The 17,630-nt window shown below is 25.9% G+C and overlaps 1 protein-coding gene across 3 annotated transcripts in view; it reads left to right on the forward strand.

The window, feature by feature from the left end:
- The window catches only part of LOC129975826 (signal transducing adapter molecule 2-like), a 29,167-nt gene extending 16,638 nt beyond the window's left edge, over positions 1-12,529 (forward strand). Inside the window, exons 11-14 of one of the 3 annotated variants that reach the window (XM_056089055.1) lie at positions 1,515-1,702; positions 3,665-4,079; positions 8,369-8,471; positions 10,470-12,529. In XM_056089055.1, the coding sequence (XP_055945030.1) occupies positions 1,515-1,702; positions 3,665-4,079; positions 8,369-8,471; positions 10,470-10,743 (980 nt within the window). In that variant the 3' untranslated portion in view covers positions 10,744-12,529. Of the gene's footprint in view, positions 1-1,514; positions 1,703-3,664; positions 4,080-6,476; positions 6,631-8,368; positions 8,472-10,469 lie in introns of those variants that run through there. The other 2 variants (XM_056089056.1, XM_056089057.1) reach the window with 2 other exon arrangements.
- Positions 12,530-17,630: the final 5,101 nt, after the last annotated feature.

A 17,630-nucleotide genomic window follows, 5' to 3' on the forward strand; every position in this document is an offset into this window, starting at 1 on the left:
AAAATTTGTTTTATGATGTATGAGTATGTGCAATCTTACTTAAATTGTTTAATGTTTGGAGAAATTTTTGTTGCATGAGTTTCAAAATTTTCTTCTAGATTATAATAATGTAATTTAAACTCTCTTGCATGGTCATGTGTAAAAAACATTTTTATAGAAAAATGTTTGTATGAGAATATTTATTAGGTTTAAAATAAAAAGAATTTAAATGTAACATTTTTATGGTGGTCTGTTTTAAGTGACTCATTTGTATGAAAAGATTTTTAAAATGTACTTCTAATGATTTTTTTTTATTTGTGCCACTTGCAATCTAATAGCTGTAACTTTAACTACCTTAGATTGAATTTTCTCTACTGACCAATAAATAACACTTCTTTAGTGTTCATTTCAAAGTAGGGTACCTCTGTTCTAAGCTGATAAAACTTGTGGATGCATTTGTCATGCTCTATTTCTGCTTTGAAAGCTTCACCAGTTAATACTTGCAATGCATTATTCAAATTGATTTTGAGTTGGATAATTTATTATCTAAGAATTTCAAATTACTTGTTTGTCATTTCATATATTTGCTCCAATAAACAGATAAAATAAATTCCTTTTTATCGCAAGTGCATATAACACAGAATTTCCCAATCACTTTTCTGGATTAGTGCGAATAAGAATAAAATACTAATTACTATAAAAGCAAGTTACCATTTTTCAAAACAAAATATTTCCACTATAAAATGTAAGGATAAAGATGTTATAATGTTTTCAACAATACATAACTTGGAGTTTGCTGATACCAGAAACAAAACTACAAAACTGAAAAAATAAGGTAATAAATAAATAAAGCCTATAATTGTGTTGGAATACAGTAAAAATATGTGTAAAGTCATTGGAGGCAATCAAATTCTTAGCAGATTCAATGTTATTGGACAATTTCAGTGGATTTAAATACAAAAAAAAACATTTTTATTACCTTGACATGATCTCTTTTGAGCAGTTATGTTATTTTTAAAATTATTCACAAGGATAAATATTTCAGATCTTCAAGTAAAAATTAATAGAAGAAATAACTGAACAAAATAAAATAGAAATAAAGGAATCAACAACAGTAGAAATTAATACTATGGCCATCATAACCACTAGGATTTACTGACCATCATTTTCTAATGCTCTTTAAAACAGCTTCACCACAGTAAGCTTATAAGCATTGTATAGTTTGTTTATCACACACACACAAAAAAAGATTCATTTTGTCAGTGTAATAATTGCTTTATGTCTATTTATTCTGACCATTTCAAGTACAATCATTCTGTGTCAAAACAAAGTATAATTTCATTGAACTAAATAAATTTTTTTAGAAATTGTATGTGCCATTTTGTTTTCCATTTTTTAATATATATTTTGAAATCTTTCCATCTTTATATAATAAAAAAAATGATGATAGGGCTAATATTCCATTTTTTTTAATAATGTAAAAGGCAAATCAGTTAAAGTTATCATTTGAGTTAACAAACCATTTTTATTTTTAGATGAAGTTCATAAAATGGCACCTCTAATTGAAGATAATTTACAATCAGTTGATAAACGTATAGCTATGTTAAGTCTTGTAAATGAAAAAATTATGGCTGCTTTCGACTTGTTTCACAGTTTATCAGACAATTGGTCCACTTTACCTCCCAATATGAAATATGCTACTATGCCTGGTTCTCAACCACAGGTATGTTTGCTATTCTTTAAAATATATTATTAAATATTTAGAATTTAAGCATAATTGTCTAAATATTGAATGATCTTGGGTTTTTTTATTCTTTCAATCCAAATAGCTATTATTTTCTTACTTTAATATCTTATTTTAATGTGCATAATTGAATCATAATAATTTTAAATTGTTTCCATGAATCATTTTTTAAAGTATTTTTTCATTTAATATTCCAGTGAAAGTAGGGTTTATTTATTGAATTAAAAAATCCTGTTTTATTTAACTTAGCTTTTAAAAAAAGTGTGTCAATAAAATCTCTTCAAATTACAAGATTTTATTGAGAAACTAAATAAATAATTAAATCTTTAAAAATTATTAAAGAAAAGGAAATGCATACTGAATTTTTTTCTTTTTATTTAATATACCTCTTTATGGTCATATTTTAGTTGCATGAAGCACATCAAGATATTATTCAATTTTTTTGCCATAATTTCTGTGGCGCAGCTTTATTAATCATGGCAATGGTATCACCACACATTGTTTCAAGTTTTTAATAATCTACATCTTTGTTTGATACATGATACTTATGACATAAACCTATGAAAAAAATCTGGGAACATAATATTAGTGAATAAAATAGTTTGATTTTTCCATGTTAGCAAATTTGCAAATTCTGTACAGTGGCATGATGAATATTTCCAAAATAAAAAGTATAAAATACATAAAGCTATAAAAAAAATAAAAAAAAATATTGATTTACTTGCTCATTTTTTTGTGATAATGCTATCATTTAGTGAATTATCAATGATAAAATTTGAAATAAAATTGAATTAATAAGTAAAAATAAAGGTGCTCTAAAAAGACAATGAAGTTTTTAAAAAATTCATGAAATCCCCTTATTCATACATACCTGCTCACACTATGCCTCAAAAATTGAATTTTTATTTTTTTAAATTTTAATATTTATCATGAATATTTTAATTCCAACTTTTAGTGTACTTTAAAATTACTGTTTACTTATGTATTTCAATTAACATATAATAAATTGGAAATTATTATATAAGGTTTTTTGAATTAATACAATACTCTATTTCTGTTGATGTCTCAAATTGTTGTTTTAGTTCTGTCTGTCAATATAAATCAATCTGATTATCTGAATAAATATTTTTAATTTGTAAAATTTTGGAATACTTATTCAATAAAGGCTCTAATCCCTTCTGTCAACATAAATTCAAAATATTTTCTGAAAATTACTAATTTATTTTTTTATAAATTTATAATATATCAGAATAAGTGAGATAAATAATAATTTTCTTAAGTAGAATTCGTATTTCTAAGTCAGTCACAAATTAATATTTTGATCCTTTATGTCCTTGTAAATGCATCTTTTCTCAGAATCAGTCTTGGAGTAATGCCAGTGTTTTATAAATATAAGGGTATGTGTGTAACCTATCGCAGATACACTCAATCATTATTATTGAATTTATGAATTTTCTTTTTTATGGTAACTGCTGATGGGTTGATTTTAATTACTTAATTCATCCCCTCTCTCTACTGAAATGAAAGTGTACAACATTAAAGAAAATTTATATAATAAAAAATACTTTAAATGCTTAAAGCTGTCTGTAAAGCAGGAATTATTCATAGAAGAGTAAGAATTGTAGGATAACAACTTTAATTTGAGATTTCTGTAAGCTATTTCATTTTGTTTCGAGGATCCAGAAGACTGTTAATTTTATCAAACTTTTTTTTAAATTGATTTTTTTTTTTTTTGACTTGGTTAAAAAAGGCTTGGATAATCAAGATTCTGCTGAATATGAATGAATGTTACACATTTAAATAAAAATAAGATTATCTTGAATCTCGTATCTTGAAAGTCTCGTAGCATGTTATGTTGATGATCATAAAAAATAATGAAGCCTGTGATAAAATAAATCCTTTATTCACTTCTTTTCTGTTTGCAATTTTTTAAAAACTTAGGTTTCCATGACAACAATGCCATCAACAGCCTATCAAACTATGCAACCCTTCCCGAATCAGCCTATGATGTATGTTCCAGCACCATCTTCTGGTCCTCAATATGTCATGGCTGGTGATCAAACAGCAGCAAAGTCAGTTTCTGCTACTCATACCCTGCCTCATCCTCAACCTCCTCTTCCTTCTCAAGTGCAAGCACCTATGACAAATGCACCTCAACCTGTAGCAGCAGATAATTCTGGAGCTGAAAAAAGTGCAAATGGTACGAACTCTGTTCCAACTTCAGCAAGTCAAGTTGGCTACCCACCAGTGATGATGAATCCATATCATCCAAATCCAATGGGTGGCTTTTTTGTGCCACCAGGAATGCCAGTGCCATTTCAATATCCACCAAATCAACCTAATATGCAACCACAGGGTATGAAATCTTTTTTTTAAATTCATTTTGTTAAGTGAATAAAGGTGAATTATTATAAATTTTATGAATGTATTTGGTCTTAATTATTTAATATTTCTTATTGTTATAAAATTTTATGATTATTGTTATTTGAAGTGAGATATTAAAATGAGTCCCGTTAAAAATCAAGTTAAGCAGGATTTTGGAAATGAATTAGGTACAAATTTATTATTAAAAAAGTGTATATTTGAAGGATTTGGCATAAGAACCATTAGAAAAATCGTTCTTTTATCGATTTGCTTAATGAATCAATTAAGCAAATAAAAAAATTAAAATGTGATGAAATCCTGATGTGATTCACACATATAAATATTCTTTTAAATGTGTAAATCTTTTTTTTTCTTTTTTCTAATGATAATCTCCCTTTACAAATATTAAACTCTCTTCTAACTTTAAGTCAGTATTACTATCCTCCAGTGATTGTGAATTCATACTATTTTAATGCCATTCTTACTAAAATTATTTTGGCATCTAAGTACAATTTACTGAACATAGGAAATTTTATAACCTTTTGCCTTTAGGATTTTTAGCAGGACTTGCCATAATTTCTTTATCGGTATGTAAACAAAAAAAAAAAAAAAAAAAAAGCTTGTTATTTGTATTATGACCTAATCACAAACTGCAAGTTCAATGTTAATGTGTCTCAACTATTGTACATGGTGATTTGGTGCACACAAGTCAAACAGCCATGTTGTTGTGTTGTGATAATGTAAAGATCAGCATTCTAGACTTATCTAACCAGAGTTCTGGATTAAGTTTACTTCCCATCCCCTTTCAAATCTGCAATTTAATTCAGAATAGAATATTAAACTAATTTGATATAAGTCATTATCTAGTCTGTATTGACAATTGTGATAATTATATAAAATTAATTTATGATTTTTGATACATTCAAAAAGATTTTTTTAATGTATCAAAATTCACCTTTATCTTCCAAAAATTGATCATAACTAATTTTCATTTCAGTTTAAGGCTATTGTGATAAATTTAGTAGTAATTAATAATATTAAATAACATTTAATTAATGATTAATAATTTAATGATAATTTTAAATAAAGTTTAATAATGATTAAAATTATTGATGCCTCTTCATATTTTATAGCCTTGTATTTTTACTAAATATTATTTTTACTTAACACATTTTTTTTTTTTTTTTTGCTTTGTTTTAAGTAGATGAATGTAAAAATGATTTTAATTTTTGAAAATTATTAAATTTCCATAAGAAAGCTACAATGCAGAAGTTACTGTCATGACTCTGTAGGCTTTTTAATCAGGATTAACAGTTTTAAATCAGTAATTGAAGTTAACAAGTGTACATTAGATCTCTTAAAATATTGTCTTGAAATTTGATATTTATTTTATTACTATTATTGTTAATTACTATTTTTTGCTGTAAATGTGTATTCTCAAATATTTGGAAATACATATGCTTTGTATATGTATCAGTAATACACATGCAGGCATACATTTGATAATACAATATGCTTTCTCTCCTTATTTTGAAATGACTGATTCCTTTTAGAAAAATTGCATTGTTTGCATTTTTCTTTTCCATACCTTTTGTAAAACATAGAATGAATTTTTAGTAGCAGCATGTTTTCTTTCATGAAATTTGCCTTTTCACTTTACCATTAATCTTCATTCACTTCTTACCTCATTAGTCTTATTAATTAAATTTTTAGCATGTGCTTTTACCCATTCTTATATTAGCTGTATTAATTTTTCATAAAAAAATACATTATATGCAATTTTATTCTTTTATGATAAGCATATGACCCAAACATGGATTTTATGTCATTAAAATCTACCGATCTTGAAGAAAAACATGTTAATTTGTGCCCTTGATAATAATCTTAATAATGTATGTATGAACTTTTTTAATGTAGTATACAGTTATTTCATAAAATTTCTTTAAATTTCATGGAATGTTATCAAAATTAAAAGCATTTAAAAGGCTTAGAAAATTATTATTTCTATATTCTGACTGCTTTAATTTTTAAATTGATTTTAAATAGACATCTTTAAAATAAACAAATAAAAAAATATATTCTTTGTGAAAAGAACTATACTTTCATGTCATCCTTATTTAGCAAAATGTCGAACTATTCTTCCCCTCATTTTTCTTCATCTAGCTTTGTTCAGAGTAACTTAATATTTTAAATAGTTTATAATCTTGGAAGTGCTATTTTAATTGACTTATTTTATAATCCATTCTTTAAAATAAAATTCAAATAATATTTCTGAAATAATTATTTTTCAGATTTTTTTTAAATGATTTACTGAATTGTTATAAAAATATTTTAAAGTAGAAATTGATTTCTGTATTTTTTTTTTTTTTTTTTTCTGTTGCATGTTTAGATTTTTGAAAAGTGGAACATGGGGCAATTTTTTGCTTCAGCTGTGGAAGATTCCTCCTATTAGTTAATTAATGTTTAGTAAATTATTCTGATGTATCTCATAAACTTGTATTAAACAAAAAGTCTCAGTTTCACATTAAAGGTTTACTCTACTATTTTCTGTCTTTTCTACATTCAACACTCTTATTCATTCATTCTTCCTTTATTCAATGCCCTCTTAATTAATTAATCTAGTTTTCTATTTTAATCAACTCTGTGCACATTAATTAAAAAATTACATTATACATATATCTAGTAGAAAAATCATATCTTAAGTTTTGATCAATTATAGTATATGGGGAGGGGGGGGGCATACTGTGTTTTCAAAAAGTTTGCCTAAGTTGCTCATCATAAAATATAATTTTAAAAACTATTTTAAAATTTTTTAAAGCAAAACTGAAAGTTGAGTTTTCTGTTAATTTTATTATATATATAAATCATAAATGATTATAAATATAAAATAGAATAAAAATTGTATATACCATTAATATAAGAAAATCTTTTAAAATGTGAATGTTGTTGTTATGAATAGTTAAAGTTAAAAATGGGGTAGAACGAAGGAGTTTTTCAAACATATAATGTCTTTACTTTATGAAAGTAATAATCAATTTAAGAAAATCTCGTGGAAAATAATGCAATACAGTTTAATATTATTTATAAGCATTGCATAATTTTTATTAAAAAAATATTGAACTAAAATATAAGCATAAGCTAATATTATATAGGTTGTTTACTGAAGTAATTGAAACAAAAATTATAACCTCATTTTCAGAAACATATTAATACATTGCATTTATAATAAAAATTATACGATGATTACTGAATTCTTTCAGTTGCAAGAACTTAACTTTTGTTCTCTTATTTGTCTTAAAGCACAAATCTTGTTTTAACATTAAAATTAAACAAATTTCTTGCATAAAAGATATTTGTGTTTAAAAATATTAAATCTTATAAATGCTTAGATTTATGCATTTATAAACAATTTTGAAACTGTAATAAACATAATTTAAAACCGGGAATGATTTCCTTATTAGATGTAACAGAGAATTGCATGCTTTGTCATGTAAAATATCATGTGAATCATGTAAAAAATGATTAAATTTTATTTAAATAATAGTCTTTCTGATTTTGTGCTAAATATGTTTTAAAAAAAGTTTCATACCTTGGATTATAACAATTTCTTTTCTCTTTTTATTTCTTGCTTCTTATTTTTGAATGAGAAAATAACCCTCGTAGAATGATTCTTTTAAGTAATTCATGGCTAAAAGATTTTCTAATTGAAAGTATTTCAGATTCAAACTGAACAAACCTTGAATCTGTCTTACTTTCAAATCATTCAAACATAAAAGTGTATGTGGTAATTTAATAGCTGATCTTTTGGTCATTTCTGACATTAAATTAAATGTTTGTTGGTCAAGTTAAATATTATGCGCTTTTTCATTACTAACAATTTAAATACATTTTTATTTTACTAATAAATTTTATATTAAAAATGGAGTATTTCAAATAATAATTTATTATCACTGTCACGTTCAGCAAACTATAAATATTCTTAGGCTATTGATCAATATGTTCATTTTTTTTTCAGTCGTCTTAATAGAACTTCAATAATTTATTATTATGTAAATCTTGCAGAGATGTATATTGTCATGATATATTTATATTTTAAATCTGCAATTAGAATTATGTACTTGTTACTATACACATTACTTGATTATTTATGTAAGGAATAAAGAAACATATCTTGTATAAATATGAGTTTCAATAATTTTTTAAAATTTGCTCAAAAATAATTACTAGATACATTTTACTTGGAAAATATTTCATTGAACAAATTCCTTTATCAATATGTAGGTTTTATGCCTGCACCAGGTGTCACTCCTAGTGTTATGAATATTCCATACCCTGTGCAATCTATGGGGCCTTATATCCCTTTTCCGTATTATTATGTAAACAGGTATTTATATGATTTTATGTTAGTTCCTTTAAAAGCAATTTGTATTTTATAGTGATGTATTTCTTTTAAGCTAGGGATGTTAGAACACATATGCTGGGGTTTATATAGTTACACAGAAAGTAATCACTAATAGTAGACCAGTAGGAATGGTCAAAACTTTCCCTTTTTAATAAAAGTATTATTTTAGAAAATGCCATGCTTGGAATTAGCATTCAACAGTTACAAAATAACATTAATGTGAATTTAGCATTTTTCTAAATCTATCATGTGATCCTTAGCGAGTTTTTGGACGATTAATCACAGGCATGTGGTTAACAGTATCCGAAAATCAAATTTGTGTTTTAGATGCTTTTTCCTGAAACACAAATTGAAAAAAATTATTGAAACAAATTTGACAAAAAATTACACCTGTAGTTAGAAAAAACAAAAATTTAATGTATATTAAATTTTAATTAAAATATTTAATATAACACAAAATTTAATATATTTAAGTCATTACATTTACATGTTACTGAAAGTACAGACGAACAGACGGTCAAGCCCCCATTTGATTTGGCTTAAAATATGATAGGTGTCTACATTATACATATTAATTATATGTACCAAATTTTATCCATAGGTCTCTTTGTTTTGCTATCATTTAACTTATATTCGAATAGCTAAACAGAAAAAAAAGATTTTGCACAAAATTTGATAGAAATCTATAATTTTGGTGTGGAGACTTTATATTAAATTTTATCCATATAGCTCAAAGCAATTTTGAGTAATCTTTGTCACAAAACATACATTTTTCAAAAATGTTTCTCGAACTCTTTAAGGTCTAAAACATGCAGATTTGTCAAAATCTCTAGTTCAATTTTTTTAGACAATATACTTTCTCTGTATTATATACACGAGAAAGATACAATACTGTACTACATATACAAAAAAGTAAAAATGGTGAATATTTCACTTCCACTTTGCTGGAAAAGATTCAAATACCCATCTTTTATGAAAATATATATATATATATATATATCAAATCTGCAGTTTATACCCTGAATGTAATGCATCAAGTTTTAAAACAAATGATGAAATAGTGGTAAAATATGACTTATTTTTCATTAAATCATTTGAAGAGATTTTGAATGAATCATGAAGATCCAGAATATAACTGAGTGAAAGCTTTAATGGAGCATCTTGGCATTAACTTGGTAAGCTGACAAAGCCATTGCGTGTTTCTAGTCACACTGACATTGAGTCATTGCTAAAAACAAGTGTATTTTGATAAAATAATCAGAAGAAAAATATCTTGAATAAGCAAATAGCTTAGGAATCATGTTCCTCTATAAAATATACTTTTGTTTTGAAATTATATAGAAAATTTTAGTTTTCCTTTGTAAATTGCCACTCATTTTATATTGTGAGATGGAACATTTTAGTTATTAAAAAAATTATGAGTTTTCTTATTTATTTTTAAAGTATTTTGTGCAACTCAGATAAGAAGAAAATAATGTTTCTCTTTAATGAAATATAATCATTCTGCTTGAAAACTTCTTTGTAAGAAAATTTGTTTAGTTAAAATTTCCACTTATCCTAAATTACCCAGAAGTTTGTAATCTGATTTTATACATATTAAAAAAAAAAAAAAAAATTGCACTTTTATAAAAGTTAAAAACGTCTGTAAAATTTCTAGAAAACCTGTTTCTTATTTTATTAAATGTTGTTGTCTTTACTTCGTGTAAAGATTTTTTAGTAACTGTTATCTTCATCAGTTGTTGTAGTATCTTTGTTACTATTCATGAAACTTTGATTTTTCAGTATCTCCATACTGACTATTTCACTGAACATGACATATTTTTAAATAAATGTCTTCATAAATATGGAGAAAATTATGACTCAAAAAAAGTTATATAGAAATTTTTTTAATAATATGGAGAGTGAATAACATGTTATTCATTCTCAAAATCAACATTTCTGTACTAATTATTTTTGCTATAAAGTTTTTCTGTTTTATAGCAACCCAGCTGTAACTCAAAACAACATTCCTACTTCTGTGTCTCAAACTCCTGATCAAGAAAGTGTTAAAATACCTTCAACTACAATAGCATCTACAGATTCAAGTGTAGCTACATCAGCTTCTTCCTTTCCCAGTTATTCTAGTGATTTACAAACTATGAATTTTACTACTGTCCCTAGTAGTAAAGAACAAAATGGAATACTGACAGACTCGAGTGCTCTTTCATCCATTGATTCAAATGCTCATCCTGAGCCTATCCAAGGTTCAAAATAGATAGTTGCAATTTATTTTGTTATATGTAATCAAATTTCATTATAAAATTGGTTTTAATGAGGGAAAAAATTCAGGTATAACATTTTTTTTTAGTATTAGTATGAGTGTATGCCTTGTACTGATTTTTTTTTCCCTGTGCCTATTTATCTATTAACATCCAAATTAATATTAAACATAGATTACAGGAAATTTCATTTAAATTAAGTTTAAAAATACCACTTTAACAGTTGTAAAGTAAAATTTTAAAAAAATGATAGAAAATAGTTTTAAAAAATTTTTTTGAAGTACATAATAGAATTTTAAAATATAGTAAAATGTCAAAAAAAAAAAAGGGATTAATTTCGAATTCATCACAATACCTAAAATAAAATCAAAGAAGAAAAGTAAAAATTTCAAGGTTATAACATTTAAATTCCAAGATCTGACTAATGATTGACTACATGCCAGTTGAAAAAAATATTATGTATTATAATTGATATATTGGTTTATAAATTTTTGTTAGGGAAATATATATTGATATGTTAGAACAAAGTTAAGAAAAAATAATGGAATGTATTCATTTCAGCCATGAATGTAAAATATGACTATCTTATAAATGTCGTCAGAGCATTAATAAATTAAATAAAAAAATTTTAAAAAACCCTCAGTAATGTTTTTTTAAAGTAAGTTTTTTCAGTAATATTTCTTACTGGATTTTCATTTTAGAATAATTTTTTTTAAATAGTTAAACCTTTTTGATATAGTAGAATTTTTATGTAGTTGTAAAATTTCTGTATGTAATTGTGATTTAACAATCTTTTGTTCAGAATTATTTGTTTCTGTTCTTGACTTATTGAAATACTTCATGCTAACAATTTTTTTAATTGTGAAAGATTGAAATTTCAGAATGTTTTACCAACAAAATTTCCATTGACTTGAATATTTAAGTTTGTAATTTGATGTTTTTTTGCAAATATTAAATTTTTATATTTCAAATGTTTCACATTATTCTTGTGCAGCTATGAAAATGACATTCATGTTTATTTTTTTAAGAGAAATATACTATATGTTTACTTTTCAAATTGTGATATTAAAAAAAGTTGGTGTGTCTTAAGTATAAAAGTATGCAAGACTTACAATAAGAGATTTTTATTTAAGTATTCCATCAGGGAACTGCTTATTTTTCAACTTTATATGACATCTGTTATTTTTTCATTGCAATTTCTATGAATCACTTTATAAAAATTGCTATGTTCAGACACTTCTGTGCAATTGTATGTTATTTATTATATAATTCTAAAACATATTATTTTATAAATGCAAAATTAATAGTGTATAAACATTTTTTTTTTAAATCCTTATAGTATTTACTTAGACGTCATTTTTTTTTTTAAAAAAAAAGAGGGAATAGGCTTATTGAAAGAATAATATTTACAAGAATATTTAGATTTTTTATTAAGGACTTTCAAATTATCATATTTTACAATATAAGTGTGTAATGAGTTTTGTTTATACCTTTAAATTCATTGTTAATCCCATAAATTGATTGTGCCTAACTTTTATATTGACTTTAATTTGTACAGATTTGTAAATATTGTATAAAAATGTTATTATGTAATTTTCATAACAGTACTAAATGTTTTAAATTTAAATAATAGTACTAAATGTTCAAATTTTACATATGTTATCAATTGTTAGAATACATCTTTAAATTAAAAAAAATTGTTAAATTATTGTCACACATTTTCTTCAAACTGATGTACAATTTGATCTTATCTTTTTTTAAGGGCATAGTTTGATTGTTATTTTTAAAAACATCTTTCCGAAAAATGGTGGCCGGTTTCTTGTTAAGCCTTAGGTTTTATTTAAATTTTGAATGCTTGTTTTCAAAATGCACACTGTTAATATTAAATAATTAAGAATTTTATGAAAAATTGTTCAATTATATTTTTTTTTCAGTTTTCTGTTAACTTTTGGTCACATAGTATTATCATTGTTGAAAATTGTATTAATAAAATAAAATTTAATATGTTTGTATTTCCTTTTTTAATTGTTATTATTTTAAATTATCTTAAATTTAATTACATTTAAAAGTTAATTCAGTGACTTATTGATAAAAAAATGAATTGAAACAGTGGAATGGAATGTACAAAAATATCAAATATTGTCAAGTGCTCTTGTATAAATATTTTTAGAAAATTGCTCAAGGTATTGTTTCATTTTGTTCAGAATATTATTTATTAAAATTTCATTTTATCATAATATGTTTTTGTTATTGAAAGTAAAACCACTTAGAATTTTTTCCCCCACCCTTACTAAAGTTCTATTTAAAATTTATGTTGAATGCTCACATGGTATTCAAAAATTTTCACTATCTTTTAATGAGATGTTGATTTCATATATATATTATGAAAGCCAATATTCATAAATATTTAAAAGTCATAATTTAATAGCTAAAATGCCAGTTCATTTAAAAGAATATCATTTTATGTAGTGCATTTTTCTTATATCTATAATTATGAAACTTAATATAATAATTTAATACCTCTAAATGATAAGATTTTTTGTTTGAATAAGAAAAATGATTAAAATAATAAATGCAAAATTTTGAAATTCAATATTATAAATTCAAGAAATGATATAAAATTATTTTACTTTGTTCACACAGTTATTATATGCAAAGAATTTTTTATATTTATAATTTTTTTCATGTGTTTTTAAAGCATACAAACTGCTTTAAAAAATGGGAAAGATGAAAAACTTATAACATGGTACATAATTCATTTTTTTATAATCATTATTATTTACTGATATACAAGAATAGTATATACAAGTCATGAAGCGATTTAATGCTTCTTTTTTTACTGTTTATTACTTTCAAGCTTGATCAATTTTCATTGTATATTTTTCATGAAATAACCCTCCTCCCCCCTCCCACACACACCTGAAAGATTTGTTCTTCATGCTTTGTAATTGTATAATACCATAATGTGTATTGTTACTTTTGCATGAATTAATACTCTAAATATGTCTGATAATTCAAATATGTGTTCAGTCATCAAATGAGAGTTAATAGTGTTGCATATAAGTTGGTATCAAAAATTTATTTATTCATTTTTTAATTACTCATAAAAATCAGAAATTGAAAAGATCAGCTCGGATTAAAATAATTTAGCCTCTTCCTTCTGTAATAAGAATAGTTTTTAAACCGTATTAGAAAATGTTTATGTGAATACCACTTGCATATCAGGGACAAGTGGCACTGTGGGCCTAATATAATTATTTCACATCTCATAAATTTTGAAAGGTTAAATGGCAGCAAAAACATTTATTTTCTTACTTGATTAGGTTGGGTTTAAAAAATTGACATAAAAGCACTAATGTATTGCTTCCATAAAACTCAGGAGAATGCATACCCTTACCTCCCAGTTAAGTAATTTCAAATTTAGATATTTTTGATATATATAAATTTATTACAAAACAAATGTAGACGTAAAAGTAAATTCATGTACTTTATGCAATTGAAGATTTTTATGATTTTATAGTATAATTTCTGAATATATCCTTAATATATAATTTCAAGTGTCTGACTTAAAATATTCATTTTTTTTTTTTATCCATCTATATTTCTTCTAATAAAGATAAATGTGTGTGTATGTTGGCATTCTATAGGCCAGACTGTTTAAGCTACAGCTACCAAATTTGGCATATGTATACCTTAAAAAAAAAAATATGACCTTTTTTTTTTTTTTTTTTTTTTTTTGGTTAATTGAAAATTTAGCTGAATTTTGACATTTTTCACGATAACTTCCAAAAATATTATTGCTCAAAAATGAATGTTACTTCACTTTAAAATTTAAAAAATTCTCTTTAGTGATGCCTATTTAATATCACTGAAATTTTTGCTGAATTTGGCAACTTTTAAAAAATATTTTTTGCTTGATTTCTAACAATAGATGCAAGTTGCTCTGAGACTCAAACTGTTTTCATTGTTTCATCAAATATTTAACGACATGGTTTTCTACTATTATGGAAAGCTAAGGAAGAAGGATTCTGTTTAAAATCTATGTAATTTATGAGACAGATAAAAGTGAAGTTACAATATATGGAAAATTAACTTGTTATCCGGGTATGACGAAATATTTCAATGCGAAATGAGTTGATTTTAAGTTAATTCCCCAGTAAAAATTAGGTTAACTCGATATTTAAGTTTTTAATATTGCTATAATATTATGAGATTATCTCAATTGGAAAGGTTGGTGTACACAATAGACAGAACTTATGACAATCTAAATAACACGATTTTAACTTCAAACTATTTGGCAAATCATGAGCATGAAGTTATAAAAAGACAATTTATATGAAATCAAATATGACTAGTATTCCCAATGAACCAACTAATCGCCCTAGGCGATTAGTTAAAAATGCATTGTCTTTTGAAAATAAGCAATCAGAAATATCAACTGTAGAAAATGATATCCTAAGCAAATAATTTCGTGAAAAGTCGTTAACATTGTGTGGCAAAACAACTAATCTGTTATAAAAGACTGTCTTTAAGTTTAGTTTTTTAAAGCAAAAATACATATTTCTATGCTGACAAATTGCCTTTCCTTATATTCTGTAATTCAAATTTTAAAAAATATCCATATCTAAAAAGCATGCACTACCGAGGGTATTCCAAATTTGGAAGTAAGATTCCACTTCTCTCATCTTTTGGGGTATAGTAATGATGTGGAGTCGAGTTCACTCCTATGCTCGATTTCCAGTGATGGAATGTACTTCCTAAGGGAACCGGCATCCTGGCATAGGGGTAGCGCGTCTTCCCCGTGATCTGGGCGTCCCGGTTTGGGCATGGTTGTTCTTCCGTTGTTCTATCTGTGAGATGTGTGAATGTGCTCTCCTATAAAGCTGTGCAAGCGAATGAGTGATGCGTGAGTAGCAAAGTCGTACTCTTGGCGCTACTAAACAAACGAGACGCTCCCCCACCGGCTTAAATCGCTGTCTTCGTAACAGTGGGCTTGTCCATGGCAAGTGCCATAAGAAACAACAACTTCCTAAGGGAGAAATTATGCCATTAGATGGTAACCATGGTTAGTACCATTTCATTGCTGTCGAGAAGATGGTCATTCAGTTTAGCCCTGATTGTCTTCGAGTAAGAGTAATTCCAATGCGGTTGTATTATAAGTATCCCTCAATGGAGACAACCTAGAAATGTGGAGGAGTAGCTTTCGGTTCAGTTGTTTGTTCTCACTTTCCTGATATGCAGGACATATAAATATTAAAAGGTTGAGCTACCCTTTTTCTAATGACGGGAAATAGTGTCATTATTAGCACAAGGTATTATGCGATATCTCCGCTATTTTCTTTATTTCGGGTGGCGTAGCAATATTTTTGCCCATTTTGCACTAAAAGGATTGGCCGGTGATATTCTTTAGTACTCAACTTTAGTTCCTGCTTTCAGGTTACCGTGACTACAGTCCTTCAATTACAGATACTTAGGCAGGATGGGGTGGAGCTCAGCTCAGTGATTATTTGTTATATATGGTTATCTCAAATATTTCTTATTTTTTTCACAAGTTTATTTTGGAAATATAAATCAAGATTCAAGACATTTTCATTTTAATCACCAACAAAAACATTATTTTAATCTGAATTTTTACGTCATTTTGAAAATGTTGGTAAAATCTTAAAAAGGACAAATAATAGTTGTCAGGAACAATGCGGAGATTCAAGCTTTAAGTCAGTCGTGTGAATTTTATATCTATGCTGATCCTAACGTGCTTATTATTTGTCTGTGTTAAAATTTTACATTCATTTCTAAACGAAGAAATCTTAAAGTGGAATTTACAGTGGTATCTTAACAGTTCAGGGGCGATTCCGTGATCACAATATGGTATAATTGCCCCGGCCAGACAATTATTTGTCCCATTAGGATGACGTGATCTTTCTGAGGTAGGCATGATCATCTATTGCGACCAATAATTAACCCGGGACTGGGGACACGAATTTCCTCCCGGGGCCAAAGACATGGAGTCAAAAAGACTCCATTGTTATTTTTCTTTCTTGTCGTTTGTGAACAGCATTGGAATTTATTTTGGAAACAGAATACACTCTAGAAATCGCATAATTACCAAAAATATTAATATTAAAGATGCTAAATATTATAATATTAAATGTTAGAAAGATGTTAAAAGAAAAACCCAAACAATCTTTTAATAAGTATTTACCTTGTTTAGATATTACGGAATTACGATAATGTTAATAACTATTAGAATTTAACAACAAAAATAAAGAGTACAATATTTTAAAACATTATTATAATAATTTTTCTTTATTCTTTTTGCATTATTCAAATTTAAAAGCAGCAATGTAAAACAGTGGACCCATAAAAATGTGTCATTCTACTATATCCTAATCATGCAAATCTGTCTTCTCATCTTCTATATTTTTGCCTATTTGCAGTAAATTTAAGATTTGTATATTTTACAATCATAAGCAACATGTTGGGCGAGAAAGTGTAAGTCCAGGCTTCATTTTCAGTCAGATAGCCTTGAAAATTAGGACGAATTTGATTGCTGATGATGTATAAAATTCATTGATCTATATCTAATGCCAACATTTACATTTTACGTTTAAAAAAATATTCACATTTGGATGAATTTCTATTTCTATAGGTATCTATGATGGGAAATTTATTAGTGGCAATTTATTTAAAATATCACTTTTATTTTTAAAAGGATTTAAAAATAAATGATACATCTGTTTAAAAAATTGGACATTCTTTGGCGGCAAGGGAATTCTCAGATTAACTGTGCACAGACAATTTAATAATGCGAATATCAAATCATTTGTCATGGAAAAATATTAAATATATGACAGTAATTATGGCTTTGTATCCGTTTAAGGGA

Source organism: Argiope bruennichi, chromosome 7, assembly GCF_947563725.1.
Source record: "Argiope bruennichi chromosome 7, qqArgBrue1.1, whole genome shotgun sequence".
NCBI lineage: Eukaryota > Metazoa > Arthropoda > Arachnida > Araneae > Araneidae > Argiope > Argiope bruennichi.